Below are 16,801 nucleotides of genomic sequence, written 5' to 3' on the forward strand. Positions count from 1 at the left end.
GCCATGCTGATCTTTGTGGGCCTACTTAGGTTAGGTTATGTCCTGCATCAGGACCACTAGTCCATCCCTGTCCTGGGCACAGCAGCCTGATGGGTAACTCTCCTTTTCAGGTGAGCAGGCGACTCCTGGAGAAGGAAGTGCTGGAGAAGGCCGACATGATAGAGCTCCTGGGCCCTCGGCCCTTTGCAGAGAAGTCCACCTATGAGGAGTTTGTAGAGGGCACCGGCAGCCTGGAGGAGGACACAGACCTCCCTGAGGGGCTGAAAGACTGGAATCAGGGACGGGAGGAAGGAGGCACTGAACGGTGCTTACAGGAGAGCCCTGCATAGCTGTGGCCTGTGGGTGGCCGCTGTGACCACTGCTGACGGGTTGCTGCTCAGCCTTTTTGGAGCAGCCGCCAGAGTAACTGGAAAACAAATTAAAACAGGGACAGCTGCAAAGGTGAGACCGTTCAGAATCCACACAGGAGGGGGCTGGGGCCTGGCAGCATCCAGCAAGGGAGTAGCTGAGGCATCAGAGGTATAGCCTGAGGCCCCGGCCCTGAACCTAGAGGTCTGTCAGTTCAGTTCAGATAGGAGAGGGAGTTGGACGCCGGCTTCTATGGCCATGAGTGTGTGTTGTCTTTTTGGGGATTCTGTGTGTAGGGCCACTAGGAGCCATATCACACTTCCAGTAGACACAGAACTGATGGAGTTTCCAAGTGTGCTGCAGCCTTACAGCTGCCTCTGAGGTGGTTGCTCAGAGGATGCGTGTTGAACCAACACAGATGAAGTTTGGTGAAGAATTAATGAAAATGTAAACCAGTTATCAAGGGAAGGCTAGCTTCTTAAGCTGATCAGTCCTCAGGAAAGAAAGCCAGCAGACCTGCAGATCTCTGGCTAAGGAGAGAAGTGTGGCCATTCCTGGCCTTGGTGGCAGCGTCAGAAATTTTATCAGTCAGTCCTGGAGCCTAGCCTTGGGAATTGTCTGCTTCACTGGTGGAGTGTCAGATTTAATTCCATTTTACAGCAATCCTCTCCCCGGCACCTTCCCCCTTTTTTGAATCTCTAAAAGGGTTGTTTTGGGCTGAGCCCTCTGTCTCTGGTGCCTATTTATCAACCATTTTGTTGTAGGACAGCTCTTGATTAAAGGAAGGGCTTTGTGAGTCCAAGCCTCGTTGGGCTAAAAGAGGCATCTTTTTCCTGTTGATCCTGGGGTGTGGTGAGGCCTGCATTCAGACCTCAATGCTTGGGGTCCTGGAGTTCCATGAGAGTGTTCTCGAGTACCTCCTCCAGGACTCCCTGGGAGCACCATCAGCTGCATCAGCCCGCTCTTCAAGTCTGCTCATGGCCTGGGGAGGAATCCATTGGCTCCCTTGGCTTTTTAAAGGTTTTTGTATGTGTGCCTACAGGTGTTCATGTGTGTACATATGCATGTGTGCATATGATCACATGTGTGCATATGATGATGTGGAGGCCAGAGGTTGACATGGTGTGTTTCCCTCGATTGCTTTCTATCTTGATTTTTTTTCCCATTTATTTAGTTGTGCTTGTGTCTGCACATGCATGTCCACACACACATATGCACCATGGTACACATGTGTAGGTCAGAGGACAACTTGTGAGAGTCAGTCTCTCCTTCCACTGTGTGGGTCCCAACAGTCATCAAGCTTGGCAGCAAGTGCCTTTACCCACTGAGCCATCTTGCCAGCCAATCTGCCTTGTTTTTTGAGATGGGGTCTCTTACTGAACCTGGCTAGATTTGCAGGCGTGCATTTGTACCAGCAGCTCTAGGGATCCTCCGGTCTCTGCCTCCCGGTGCTGGGATTACAGGCATGCATTTGTGCCTGGCTTTGATGTGGATGATGGGGAACTGTACTTGGATTTTCATACTTGTGCAGCGAGCACTTTAGCAGCTGAATTCTCTCCAGCCCTTTAACTGATGTTGATGGGCTTCCTGGGTGACTAGTCAGGAGAGTGGAGACCTGCTCTCTGCCTCTTAAACCTTTTTATCCTTCACTTTTCTTTGGGGCCTGGTTAAAGAGCAGACACACTGGGTATACATAGTATGGTACATTTTCTAAATTGTATTTGCCTCAGAAATTTTATCAGGGGACAGACACTTTCCACTTTTGCTGTTTGTAAAATGTACTTTATTAAATTTTTAAAAATGTTTTTTAATTTCTAATTTCATAAGTATGGGAGTTTTGGCTGCATGTATGTATGTATTATGCATGTATGTATGTGCACCATGTGCTTGCAATACCCATTGGATCCCCTGGAGCTGGAGCTATAGGCAGTTGTGAGCCCCTGTGTGTTTGCTGGGAATTGAACCCAGGGCCTCTGGAAGAACAGCTGGTGCTCTTAACTGCTGAGCCATCTCTCCAGCCCCACATTATTGAATTCATTTTAAATATATGAATTTTTAAATTCTTTGGGGCTCACAGGTGGATTTCTGTGAGTTCAAGGCCAGTCTGGTCTACAGATTGAGATCCAGGACAGGGTCCAAAACTACACAGAGAAACCCTGTCACGGAAAAAAAAAAATCTTTGGGGCTCAATGTGTATATCATGATCTCAACCAAATCATTATTCACTGAGCTACTTAGGGTCCTAGAGGTCTTGTCGTAGGTTCCCTCTGATGAAGTGGGGACGATTCCTTGGCCCCAGAAGGCCTATTACATTGTAGACTCTGGCAGAGACTCTAGGGCCAGCATTGTCACAGGGTTATTGGAGGTTGCTACTTTGGCTTATCTGTGGGACTCTTTTCCAAAGTCACTGACCAGTGGTGGGGTAGGGTGGGCTGGTCCTGAGGCAGATCTACAGTGTCAGAGCCTGCCATCAGAGCATGTGGTAGGCTATGGGGACGGAGGAGCTGGACAGTGGCATGTGGAGGACAGGCAGTGTACGCCTCTGGAAGACTGGAATTACCATCGACCCTAACCACTGCTCAGCAGACCACAATGACCTCCTACCCTTTGAGGTGATCTGGGAGCAGGGCTCCTGTGCACCCCAGGTCCTGAGGTGTCAACATACTTCTAGCCACACTTGGGCTGCACCTCCCATCCTGTTGGGTCAGTGTCCCTGTGGAGGTTTGCCACCCCACATTTTCACTTTGATCCAGATCCAAACTCACGGAGATCCGCCTGTGAGCCCCGTGCTCTGGAGAGCTACAGCACCCTCTTGCTCTGCTGGTCCTTTATCACTGGAATCCATTTTCCTGTTTTACGTGACTTAAGGGGTGTGTCACGACACTCCATTTCTAGACAGCAGAACAGGTAACACCATATTGGTGCTGCTCCGCCTGTCATGGAAACCTGAAAGTATGCTAGCAGGTAAAGGCCAGCAAGGGATGTGCGCCAGGCATCCTTCCCTGCTCAGAACTAAGAGCCACTAAGATTGGCAGGGCTTCTCCCTGCCTGCCTCCCTCTCGGGGAAGGGAAAGGGGACATGGGTGTTTAGAATGTGCCAGGAATCACACCATTCCCAGAAAATGTATACAGTAGCCCTGGCTGCCAACATAAAGACCTGAGGTGACTGCCCATGTGGAAAGTTATGGTCATTTGAGCCTGCAGGAAAGTGGTCACTCCTGGCTGGCTTCATCATCCCCTCACTTCACTGGTTAATTTAAGCAGCAAGGTTTGGGCTTCCCTGTGGCTTTTGGGCAGAGTGTTTCGGTTCAGGCCACCTTTGTTGTCTGGAAGAATTGGCAGGATTTTATTTCTTACTTAGAGACTAGAAATTCAGGGCACCTGCCCCTAAAATGCCGCTCAAATAAATCCAGCCTAGAACAGCACAGGAGAACCCCAGTGGCACTTTGATACCAGCTAGAAGGGCCACTGGTCCAAAGATGGCGAGGCTTTAATGCCACTCTGTAAATGTGCCCCGTGGAAGCTCCAGCGGAAGAGTGGGTGGTGGGGGTAAGACCCTGGTAGGTTGGAGCGTGGCCAAGGGTACACAGCTACCTTGGGATTAAAAGGCAGCTGCTGGGTTGTGTCCTTTGGAAACCAGGGTTGGTTTTCATTTCAGGAGACAGGCAGAAATAACCCACATTGAAGGGTCAACAGTGCAGAGGCAGGGTGGCTCTGAAGTGTGAGCATCCTGGATGCTGCTCCCACCCCGCAGAAGAATCCCAGGGCATTTTTTCCCCAGTAGCATTCACTGCAAACGAAGATCAAAAGCCTTGTCTTCCGCAGAAGACAGTGGGCAGCAGGCAGGTTGGCCTGGGGACAGAAAGCAAGTAAACCTTTATTTCAAAACCAGTCTTTGATTCATGGTCAGAGCAGCAGTCTGTTTCATCTTTGAGCACATGAAAGTCGTGTTGAGACATCTAAACTGAGTGCCCAACGTCTCACAGCAGAGGGGGTGGCTAGATTGGCCCTGCCTCCCCGAGCTGCTCCCAAGACATCCACAGTGTCAGAGCGTCCCAACTGAGCATTTGACAGGCTGTGTGGGTGGTTGAGCTAGGCAATGGGATGAGGAGGACAGGCACAGTGTATGCCCTTAGGAGAGAGACAGACAGGAATGGGGAGCCAGTACTCTGTACCTCCGAGCAATGGAGTTGTCACTGAGGTTTGGTGTTCTGAAGTAAGGAAGACATGGGACAATTTCTCAGCCTTTGAGCTGTCACACAGACCAAGAGAGGCAGGCCCGGGGAGAAGACTAGAAACAGTGGTACCTGCCCAGGGCAGAGGAAGGGTGCAAATTTTAAGGTGGAAATTTTAGGGAAGTAAACCTGTCCTCACCACTTGGCTGGACAGCAGAGCCAACCCATGAGTGACCACCAAATCCACTTTGGGCTTATGAGCTCACTGAGGTTGGATGTACACCCTACAGGTTCCTGGGCAACTCTCATGGGCTTGGATCTCCGTACGTTGAACCTATTTGGAATCTCACAAGAGACAAAAAGTCTTGTCCTAGAGACAAGTTTTTAGAAGACCGAAGCCACCGTTATCCACTCCATTCCTCCTCTCATCCCAAGGCAGAGATTCCATACAGTGTCATCCCTGATTCAGGGTCCAGGAACCAGCTGGACCTAAGGCCACTGGGCTGTGCTTGTGCTGGGGTGCCCAGAGGCCTTGCCTGGCACCCAGACTTTGACCTGTTGTCAGGTGATGGCTGGAGTCTTGGAGTTGACAGAGTGCATCTCTTGTGACAGTGCTGTCCTGATTTGCCATCACGGTGGTCTGGCCCAGCCCTTCAGCAACTCTCGAACAGATGGAGTTGGGCTAATCTTCCTTGGGCCCCTCCACAGTGAGGAACGTGTCCACAACTGTGCCTTGCCGTTCTGGGTCACTGGGGGGCTGTTTCTCACGGTTCTGCTCCGCCCTTGCTTTTGTCCAGGAGGGGGAGCGTAGGCAGCCAGCTCGAGGTAGTGGGTGCAGACCTGGTGAAAACACAGAGTCTAGAGTTGAGTAAAATTGGGGGGCAGGGGCTGAGGCTCCACACTGTGCCTCTGCCAACCTTGTTGATAAGGCTTCTGGGTGTCTGCCACAGTACTGAAGATTTTATATGATCGCCAAGGGCTTTTCTGATGTCCCTAGGAGTCACTGGAGTCAAGTCAAGTTTTTTTGTTTTTGTTCTTTAATTTATTTGTTTTTTGAGACAAGGTCTCACTATATAGTTTTGGCTGGACTGGAACTTACAACACAGACCAGGCTGGCCTCAAACTCAAGAGATCCACCTGGCTCTGCCTGCCGAGTGCTGGGATTAAAGCCATGCACCACGATGCCTGGCTCAAGACTGTCTTCCCTATCCCCTGTGTGAACCTGATAGGGCACTCACTACCAAAGCCTTGACTTCCTAAGTGCCTTAGTACAGCTAGGGCCCTGCAAGCTGGATCGTCTCTGCCCTATCATGAGACTTCAGCCCCTTTCCGGGGTGCAGGCTGTATGGGGCTAGGGGTAGAGGTGGAGTTGAGTTCCCCACTCTTCTTGTCCAGCCAGAGCTGTCATGGGGCATTCCTGACTCAACGCGCACACGCACGCATGCACACACACACACACACACACACACACACGCACGCACGCACGCACGCACGCACGCACGCACGCACGCACACGCAGGCTTGAAGGGAAGGTAGAGCTAAGGAATGCCACCAGGATCAGGCAGAGCTCCATTTTGCAGGAAAGATGGGACAAGAATACCCATGAGGTGGAGCCAGGGTCCCCCTTCATGTAGCTGTCCTATCTCAGAGCCCACAGCTCCCCTGAATGTATAGGCCACACCACCAACCTCCAGGAAGCTTGTGAGCAGCTCCTTCAGAGCCTCCCTGGGGCTGGTGGTACCTTAACTAGGATAGTGACCTCCCAGCACTTGGTGGGGCAGACAAAGGTGGACCTCTGAGTTTAAGAGCAACAGGCTACCCGGTGAGACCTTGTCTCAAAAAGAGAAAAAGGGTGGTAACTGACTCTCAGGAGGTCCTTGGTGTGTAGGTCTTATCCCAGGTCATGTGTGCATGTTCTGACTTGGGGGTAGGGGTGTGGCTCAGCTCCTTTGATTTTCCTACCCCACAACACAAAGTGGACAGCTGAAGGTCACCTTGGCATCTTTTTTAAAATGTTGGGAGACCAGGTGTGGTGGTGACTTTAGTCCCAGTACTTGGGAGGCAGAGGCAGTTGAATCTCCGGAGTTTGAAGCCACCTTGGTCTACAAAGAGAGGTCAACCATGTCTTTTGTTTTGTTTTTCTAGACAGGGTTTCACTGTGTAGTTCTGGCTCTCCTGGAATTTATTCGGTAGACCAGGTAACCTTGAACTCAAGAGATCTGCCTGCCTCTGCCTCCTGAGTGCTGGGATTAAAGGTGTGCGCTACCACCGCCCAGTGAGACCATGTCTTTAAAAAACAAAAAACAGCACTTTATTCCCAGTACCCAGGAGACAGAAGCAGGCAGATCTGAGTTTGAGGCCAGCCTGGTCTATATAGTAAATTCCAGCACAGCCAGGACTACACAGAGAAACCCTGCCTAGAAAAACCAAAAGTATTTTTTTTTTTTAATTGGAGACTAATTGAAGGCTTTGTCCCCAATTAGGATTTGTGGCAAACCGTATGTTCTGGCCATAGGGATTGGAACATTCCCTGCTGGCATGGGGTTCAGGAGAGCATGGGAAGATGGTGAGGCTGTGGTCTTCCCCACACAGCCGGCTCCAGGTGATAGCACCCTTCCAGAGGCTTAGCCAGTCAGGTGATCTGAGGAGGGGCCAGGTTGGTGAATGTCCCCCTCTCTGTGTGTGTGGCTTAACTTAAAACCCACATCCAGTAAGTTATATTTTCAAGGAACAATGGCTTCAGCTTCCTGTTGTTCATGGGGAGAAGTCAAGGAGAAGGAGACAGGAGGGAAATTCCTTCCTATGTGGGAGATAGCGGTGCAAGATGTAAATGAGGGACGCAATGTGCGGACAAGTGCTGCATACACGGCTGGGTGGAAAAAGCGTTTTCTAAGTCGGAATCTGAGGGGAACAGGGCCCAGACCTCCTCCTCTATGTTTCCTTTCCCCTAACCACTGCAGCCTCACCTGCTGGGGATTCAGTGGCAAGGTTCTCGTCGTCGGAGTCTGCAAAGACCTCGGCCAGCTCCTGGTCGGACATGTCAGTCAGCTCAGTGAGGTCCAGGAGATCGAAGTGGACCTCCAGAGAGGAGACACTGCTCAGAGGCTCTGGGGGTTGCAGGAGACACAGTTACCACTCAGTCCTGCTTGATGAAGGCTTCTTCCCACGTGGGTGACCTGACACTTGGGTTATGTGTGTGTGTTTTCATACATATGTGCATGCATGCATACATGCATGCATGCACGCCAAAGCTGATGGGTGTCTAACTCAATTGTTTGCTGCTTTACTTTTTGAGATGGGGTCTCTCATCTAACCAGTGTGCTATACTGGCTGGCCAGGAAGTCCCAAGGATTCTCTGTTCCTGCCTCCCCGGTTCAGGGTTTATAAGCATGTATCATCATGCTTCGCTTTTTTTTACAGGAGTGTTGGGGATCTGAACTCAGGTTCTTAGTTTGCACAGCGATCAGTTTATCCATTGAGCCATTCCCTGAACTGGCACTTTCTGTGAAGCCACCACTAGACAAGACCCAGGCAAACCTAGATCCCCAACAGGCCTGCGTACTCCAGACTGCAGAGCTTTCTCAGCTCCTCCATTTTGCAGATGGGCAGCTGCATGCCTAGCTGCCATCACTGGGTGGTGCTGCTGCTGTCTTTCGTCCTCCGCCTGCTCTGTCCCCAATGACTGGGGTTCTCTCTGCTGCTGGGATGGTCAGTGATACTTACGCCTCCTCTCCGTGACCTGCAGGAACCCTGGTGCTGGTATTGGGATGCCAACCTCCTCTTCCTCTGTCACAGGTGTATGGCAAGTGTCCCCTGTCTCATGAGTTGGGACATTGAGGGCAGCCTGTGGCACCTTGACTTCTTTAACAATCTCTGCAACCAAGACATTGTGTCACCTCCACACGCATGGGAACCCCCACATCCCTCTAGGACCGGGATCTGTGGCGAGTGGGGAGGAATATGAGGAGCTGGCATGTCAGGTCCTCTGACATTCTGCTGTGGCCAGGGGTTCCCAGACTCGCTCGTGGCCTGATGAGATGCTGCTTCTACCTCTCAGGCCCTGTCCTCTCTGGGTGACTAGGCAAAGGATATCTGCCAGTGGACAGACGGACAGTGGATGGACAGACCGACTCCTCAGCACTGCAACTTGAGGGAGCTCTTAGTATGGGAATTCCACATCAGGTTTGCCAGTGTACAGCTCTGCTGTCCCTATACTGCGGCTTGTCTAGGTTTTGGCTGGCCTAGGGTTTAACGAAGGAACCCGTGAGTTCCTGTCTTTCTGCTGGGGACTGCCTGCCTTCTGAAAATCCTACGTAGTATTTGGGTTCAAATGGAAAGAGAGGTGAAGAAAGAAGTGGCATCCTTCTATCCCATCATCCTTCACGACCAGCCCCGCTGCAGTTTGGTGAATGTACTTTTCAAAAGGTGGATTGTTTGTTTTTCTTACTTAACAATTTTCTGTTGGAGAACAAGAGTCCCTTGGGGATCTGCTGGGGTGGAGGCTGCTCCTCATCTCACACTAGGACTAGGGTTTCCTTTCTAGGGCTTGGTGTCATGACTTAGTGGATGGAGTTCTGGACTCTCCTGTGCCCCCATACGCAGCCATGGCAGCTTCTCCTATGGGACAGTTCAGAGCCCTCAGCAGGTCCCTTCATTTCCTTTCCCATCCCATTCCCCTCAGCGGCCTCCTTGCCATTCCTCAACCCTGCCAGAGATCTCAACAGCTACTCAGGTTGTGTCTGTCCCCTTGTGCCTGTCCCCCGGGTCACCGTCTTCCCAGAGGAGAGCATACCTGCCTTCCTTACCTCCCTGCCCTGTCCTCCAGGGCTCTTCCCAGACCCTCCAACTACCCTCTCTGCTTTCTAGTGCTTCACGGTGTGTCTCAGTGAGTACCTGTGTGTGTGATTTGTGGATCTGTGCTGGGATGGATTATTTTTGACCGCCCTGGGTGATGAACACCGAGCACACTGAGAAGAGCAGCTGCTGCTGTGAAAAAGAGTTGAAGTGAGGAGGCCACAGCCCAGGCTCCCACTGTCGACAGCTGCATGTCAGGCTAGCCTGCCTTTCCTGGTGAAATGTGCTGGCAGCAGATGTGGGTCTGGAGCATCCACGGATACTTCAGTCTTTCCCCATCGGATGCACACTAGGGGGAGTGTGGATCTCAGATGGGGCCAGGAGTGCAGGAGCAGGGGGATGGGGAGAAGGCCACAGTGGAGTTGTGTGCAGGACCAGTGGACCTCCAATGAACTCCAGCTTCTATTGGAGTGCGCCGGGAAAGCCACTGAAGGGCTCTGAACAGAGTCTATCTGTATGTTATGAGAGGTCACACAGTCTAAGCGGAAGAAAGGAAATGCTGCTACTTTTCCTACTTCCCTCTATTTTCTGAGGTATTGTGCTGAGATGGGGACCCCATCTAGGACCTTAGCTATATAGCAAGTATGGCCCCTCTCTTGCACCCCTCACTAGAGATCCTGGGATCGCATGCGTCTTCAGCCCCGAGGACAAGTGGCCTTATTACATCTTTTCGAATTTTGTCCATAACATTTTAGAGTCAATGAGATGCAGGACCTCTTTTGTGTGGGGTCCTGGGGATCAAACCAAGATCAAACCAAATCATGCACACTAGGTAAGAGTTAATCTGTAAAGTCTTTAAAGTAGCATCACGTATCTAGTTTTGTTTTTTTCCATCTTGCTTTGGCCTTGGTCCTGTCTCTATTCTGTAAATCCTGGGGCTTTGTCCTAAAACAAATCTGAGGGGGGAGGAGAACGAGGAAGACAGAATTGTCACCATCAAGAATATTCTTATGGTACACGCCCATAGTCCCAGCAGTTGGGAGGTGGAGGCAGAGCTCGGTGAGACTGTCTACAAACAAGTCAGTTGACCAACCTTGAGGCTGGTGTGGCCACGCTGGCAATCCCAGCATTTGGGAAGTGGCAGCAGGCGGTTCATGAGTTTGAGGCCAGAAGTCAAATTATACCAGGTCAGAGGAAGCCTATGACTCCCATCTGTGTGTATGTATGAATGAATGACTCTCATTTCTGTCTGAATGGATAACCCCAGGGCCCCAAATGACTGTGCTAAGAATCATCCAGGTTAGTCTACCTTCTTTGCAAGGTATTGTAGGGAGAAGGAACAGATTTTCCACCAGCAAAATCTGTTGTCCTTCCCAGTTAGGAAGCAGAGCCACTGTGTCAGGCAGGCCAGGGCAGGGTCAAATACTGGCTGACTGTCTGAGCAATAGCTGAATGGGCTCAGATCTCCTCGAGTCACCCTGGACAGGGTAGAGAAAAGAGGGTGTCTGATGCCCTGGAAGGACTCCACAGTGATCCTTGGCTCTGGTCCCATACTGCCTCTATGGCGGGGTGGGGTGGGGGTGGGGTGCTGCTGCTGCTGCTACCCTAACCTGTAGGTGGAGACTGGAGCTGGGGTGCCGAGTTTCCTGCCTACCAGGTTTCCTAAGGGCTAACTTGTCACATAATGCTTGGCTGTTGCCCTATTTCTAGCACATTTGTTACTTGGAAACTAGGCTCAAATCTTGCTGGGCTCCAAAGGCCTGGCCACGCTTTATGCCATTGGTCAAGTGAACAAATGAATTAATGACATGAATAAATAAACGTAAACAAAATGACCACCAGGAAGGAGAGATTGTCGCAGTGGTAGAGGCCACCTGAGCCACATTCCCCACATCTCTCTCCCTGAATCCGTACCATCACATCTGAGACCCCACATCTCTCTCCCTGAATCCATACCATCACACCTGAGACCCCACATCTCTCTCCCTGAATCCGTACCATCACACCTGAGACCCCACATCTCCCTGAATCCATACCATCACATCTGAGACCCCACATCTCTCTCCCTGAATCCGTACCATCACACCTGAGACCCCACATCTCTCTCCCTGAATCCGTACCATCACATCTGAGACCCCACATCTCTCTCCCTGAATCCGTACCATCACACCTGAGACCCCACATCTCTCTCCCTGAATCCGTACCATCACATCTGAGACCCCACATCTCTCTCCCTGAATCCGTACCATCACACCTGAGACCCCACATCTCCCTGAATCCATACCATCACATCTGAGACCCCACATCTCCCTGAATCCATACCATCACATCTGAGACCCCACATCTCCCTGAATCCATACCATCACATCTGAGACCCCACATCTCCCTGAATCCGTACCATCACATCTGAGACCCCACATCTCCCTGAATTCGTACCATCACATCTGAGACCCCACATCTCCTTGAATGCGTACCATCACATCTGAGACCCCACATCTCTCTCCCTGAATCCATACCATCACATCTGAGACCCCACATCTCCCTGAATCCGTACCATCACATCTAAGACCCCACATCTCTCTCCCTGAATGCGTACCATCACACCTGAGACCCCACATCTCTCTCCCTGAATCCATACCATCACATCTGAGACCTCACATCTCCCTGAATCCGTACCATCACATCTAAGACCCCACATCTCTCTCCCTGAATGCGTACCATCACACCTGAGACCCCACATCTCTCTCCCTGAATCCATACCATCACACCTGAGACCCCACATCTCCCTGAATCTGTACCATCACATCTGAGACCCCACATCTCTCTCCCTGAATCGTCTTCTGAGTGCAGGGCCACAGCCTCTGTTTCCCTGACTCTGGGGATCCCTTGGAGATGAGGAAGAGACAGAGCCTTGGTCCCTCAAGGCACCAGGTGGGCTTCTCAAGGAGGGCATCTTTTACACTTTCATGCACATCCTTCAACTCCATGGTCTGCACACTTTTAAGAAATTTATTAGTAGCTGGGCAGTGGTGGCGCACCCCTTTAATCCCAGCACTCAAGAGGCAGAGGCAGGTGGATCTCTGAGTTCAAGGCCAACCTGGTCTACAAAGTGAATTCCAGGACAGCCAGGGCTGTGACACAGAGAAACCCTGTCTTGAAAAACCAACAACAACCCCAAAATTTATTAGCTGGGCCTGGTGGGGCCCACCTTTAATCCCAGCACTCAAGAGATAGAGGTAGACAGATCTTTGTGAGCTCCAGGTCACCCAGGGCTATGTAATGAGACCTTGTCCCCCACCAAAAAAAATTATTTAGGTACAAAAATTGCATATTAGGCTTGGCATGGTGGTGCACACCTTTAATCCCAGCACCCAGGAGGTCGATAGAGCTCTACGAGTTTGAGGCCAGCCTGGTCTGCATAGTAAGTGCCATAGCCAGCACTACAGAGTCAGACCCCCAGCTCAACGATACTTTATAAAAATATCACTTTGGGGAGATAGTTTCTTCAGTGGCTATTGATGAAAATGAGTCTAGATTTGATGCGAAATACTGAAGGTATACTGACAAGATCTGTATGAGCTAGCCTGGCTGTGGTCCTGGGAGGTGGGATACAGACCTCCATCATACTGGGCTCTGCTTTGGTGTGTGTTTCACACTCTCCAAAACAAAGTGTAACTCAGATATGACGGTCATAGTTATCCACATGAGGCCTCATGAAGTCCCACCTTATGAGTAGAGCTCCCTAGCTCAGGATGCAGACAAGAAAACCCTGCTAAAGGTCTGAAGAGCACAAGCAGGCACAGTACCTGCACAGAATAAGTAGCTGGTATTTGTTCTCTGAATCAGGTGTCTGAGGCCCCCAGCCCGTCATTTACACATCAGAAACAACTCGTTCCATCCCCGTTTAAGCTTTTGGGCAAGTTCTTCCTTTCTCCAGAGAAGGAAAGAAAAACCTCTGCCCTATACAAGGGGCTGCCTGTACTGACAGCCAGGCTAAGGGAGGTTCAGGGGGCACAGGCAGGTTGCAAACATCGCATAGCTCAAAAATAGCCCTGAGCTCTCTCTCTGCAAGCAAGTACTTGCGTCTACCTTCTGGCACCCACAGAGCTGGTGCTGGAAGACCCAGGGTCCTGGGACTGTCAATAGCGCCAGTTCTGACTCCCCCGCCCCTCAAAACAACGACAAAGCACAACCAATCCCACTGGCTGGAGGGTGTCTAGTGCTTAGGAGGATAAGGGTTCTCGAACAGGACATTGCTCCCCGCCTGCAGACACAGGAGACAGCTTGGGGGACGACTCCCAGGGGGCAGCCCTTTGGGCTTCAGAAGAAGCCATCATGTGGCTGGGCTGTCAGCGGAATGGCAAGCTGGCCAAATCCTCAGGCACCTGGTGGCTCTTTGAGATGGGACCTTCAGGAAATCCTAGAGGTGTTGGGCATGGCTAGGCAAGCGAAGGATTGTTCAGCTTACATCCAAGTTCCCACAGCGATTGATCCCTGAAAAGCTTTCTGGAAAGCTGAGAAGGGTTGGGGGGTGGGGTGATTTTTAAGAGTTTCCCCCCTATTATCAACCACCTGCCTATGGGCAGACTCTAAGGAGGGCAGACTCGCGGTAGGATATTAGTCCTCAAGGGTCCCCAGCTGCTGAGCGAGGCTGAGGAGGGAGCACACCCTTCACACCTTCCCTTCCAAATATGTGGCAGCTGGGCAGCACGGACACCGCTGCCCTGCAGCACCAGGAGCTCGGGTGCATGCGCCATGACCTCACCAAAACCCCAGCTCAGCCCGGAGCCCCAGACCCCCTTCCGCCCCTTGTCATTCCTCCTGGTTTCGCCGCTGGGGCGAACAAAGCCTACGCGTGAACAAGCGGGTAGCATCGCCCCCCACGGATCGCCTCTCCAGACCCCGAACTCGGGTCCCGGCATGCCCCTCCCCCACTCCCAGCCTCGACTGGTAGGGGGCTCGGGGCGAAACCCCTCGCCACCGCCTAGGAAGGCAGTTAGCAAGGCTTCCGGAGCTCGAAGAGCAGGGGAAGAGATGCAGTCTGTGTTTCCCGAGCCGGGTCCCCGCACGTTTCCAAGGCGCCGGCCCGGCCCCCTCCTCCGCCCCCAGCTCTGAGTCGGACCGACCGGCTCAGGAGGCACTTGCAGATCTCCAGGCCCCGGGAGCAGCGGGCCAATGGGTAGAGGGAGAGGCTGCGGTTTGTTGCTGGGGTTCGGGGGACCCGGATCGGACTCACCTCCCCGACCAGCGCCCTCCGGAGACTCCATGCGGCCAATGGGATCCGCGAGGGGTGTGGGCAGCGGCGGCGGGAGCCGGCCCGGGTGCTCCTACCGCTCTGGCGACTACTGGGTCCTGGCTTCGGGAGCAGCGCATCGGGGCAGCAGCTAAGGGGCCGCGGCGGCTGGGAGGAGCCCGCGGGGCGGGGCGCGCAGCTGCTTCGGGCGCCGGTCCCCTCCCCATCCCTAGCAGCCAGCAGCACAGGTGCGGCCCCGCCCTGTTCCTCGGGCGCCCCCTGCCGACCTGGCCAACAACAACCCACACCCCCACACCCTTATCCCTCCAGCACCGAGTAGCCCTTAGAGGACCCAGGGCTACAGCAGTCCAGCGTTCTTGCGCACTGACAAGCTGCGCGGGCTTCTGTCCATCCATCCATATAAGCCCTAGGCATTTGTGGGGCGCCAAGTACGTGAGGGGCCCAGCGGAGCTAGGAGAGGAGGTGGCACAAGAAGGGTCAAAGCAGCCCCGGAACTCCCAGTTTATAAGCCTGGGATTGTGAATCTAATTAATGCTCTATGAATCCATACTGAGAATGTGAGGCCCGGGAGGGGGTGTGACCTGGAAAAAAGAGGCCTTGGACATAATGAGAACCCACAACTGGAGTCCCATCTCGAAACGCTAGTCCCGCATCAAGCCTGCTTGCTTTGCACGGTGTGCTGGATAGTTTCGTGTCAACTTGACATGAGCTGAAGTCATCTCAGAGACTGGAACCTTAATTAAGAAAATGTCTCCGCAATGTCCAGCGGTAGGGCATTTTCTTAATCATTGATGTGGGAGGGCCCATCCCTTTGTGGTTAATGCTATCCCTTGGTTGGTGGTCCTGGGTTCTGTAAGAAAGCAGACTGTGTAAGCCATGGGGAACAAGCCAAGTTCCTCAATGGCATCTGCATCAGCTGCTGCCTCCAGGTTCCTACCCTGACGTCCTTTGATGGTGAACTGTGATGTGGAAATGTAAGCTGAATAAACCCTTTTCTTCTCCAAGTTGTTTTGGTCATGGTGTTTCATCGAAGCAACAGTAACCCCTAAGACGCACAGTACCTCCCTACTCCTCCTGGAGATCTGAAGATACTGAGCACAGAGACGGGAAAGTAACTTTCCTCATGATGCACAGTCAGGGCGAGGAGTCAGGAAGGCCCAGCCTAAAATCCTCTTGCTCTTACAAAAACCCCAAAACCCCAAAACAAAGCAAACAACCATCAGGGAGAATGAGTTATTCATAGCTGAAAAGGCTGAGGGGAGTATGAACCGGCGGGTAAGTCAGGCAGACTTGGGCACACTGGGTGGCTAAGAGGACAGTAGCCGAACAGCTTCATTCATTCAGTAGGGTCTGAGTCAAAGCTCCGGCTTCCTGAACAGATCTAGCGGACATTAGGTAGCCTGTGGCCTTTGAGCCTGAAGGCCAATTCCAGACAGCTAGTAGTTCTCCTTTTCTTTGGTTTACAGAACAAGGAAGCACACCCACCTGCTGGTTAAAGCCCTCTGAAGCCCCACCAGTACGAGCTGAACCAATGGTCAGTTTTTGGTCATTGCTTCCCTTCCTGGGGCAAAGCTAGGGTATGGGGCTAGCACAAGTGACCACTGACCACACTGGTGACCACAACCACAGTGTTTGGGCATAGGCCACTCCTAGTCAGCTGGGGCAGCATGCTGTGTTTTCCAAAATGACTATGGCAGCTAAAATGTCGTGGAGCGGATCATGGTGCTACACACCTGTAATCCCAACACTTCACAGGCGGAGGCAGGAGGAACAGGAACTCAAGATCCTCCTCTGTTACATGGCAGCTTTGCCGTCAGTCTTGGCTGCATGGGACCCCACCTCAACAAACCAACCAAAACCACTGCAAGTGTTTCTTCCAGAACCCACTCCCATCAAGACTACTTCAATGTTGTCAGAGCCTGTGACTGCACTGACCAGTGGAGTGTGGGAGATGTGATACCATGTGACTTCCAAGGCTAGGTCATTAAAAAAAAAAAAAGTTCAGCTTTCTTGGAAGGCTCCTGTAAAAACCAGGTCACCATGTGGTGAGAAAACCAGGCTACCCAGACTCCACTGTGTACGTTCTGGCTGACAATCTCTGAGATCATCGCTAACAGCTGGCCTGACTATGCTCAGGTGGTTCCAGATGCTACTTTTGAGTTTTCCAGAGAGAGGGTGATGAGGGGATTGGGTAGGTTGCCTCACTAGTCATAGCCAAGTTTCAGATTCA

General features: G+C 52.1%; 2 protein-coding genes across 2 annotated transcripts in view; one reads left to right on the forward strand and one right to left on the reverse strand.

The window, feature by feature from the left end:
* The window catches only part of LOC102909622 (mitochondrial inner membrane m-AAA protease component AFG3L1), a 35,293-nt gene extending 33,140 nt beyond the window's left edge, over window positions 1–2,153 (forward strand). Inside the window, exon 17 of the mRNA XM_042277837.2 lies at window positions 111–2,153. Within this exon, the coding sequence (XP_042133771.1) occupies window positions 111–329 (219 nt within the window). The 3' untranslated portion in view covers window positions 330–2,153. The remainder of the gene's footprint in view (window positions 1–110) is intronic.
* A 2,923-nt stretch (window positions 2,154–5,076) lies between these two features.
* On the reverse strand, window positions 5,077–14,804 carry Dbndd1 (dysbindin domain containing 1). Its single transcript, XM_006987427.4, is given in 5 exon segments — window positions 5,077–5,363; window positions 7,490–7,630; window positions 8,247–8,396; window positions 14,554–14,632; window positions 14,634–14,804. Coding segments are annotated over 5 exon segments (672 nt in total). The 5' UTR covers window positions 14,778–14,804; the 3' UTR covers window positions 5,077–5,205.
* Window positions 14,805–16,801: the final 1,997 nt, after the last annotated feature.

The sequence above is a fragment of the Peromyscus maniculatus genome, chromosome 5 (assembly GCF_049852395.1).
Source record: "Peromyscus maniculatus bairdii isolate BWxNUB_F1_BW_parent chromosome 5, HU_Pman_BW_mat_3.1, whole genome shotgun sequence".
Lineage (NCBI taxonomy): Eukaryota > Metazoa > Chordata > Mammalia > Rodentia > Cricetidae > Peromyscus > Peromyscus maniculatus.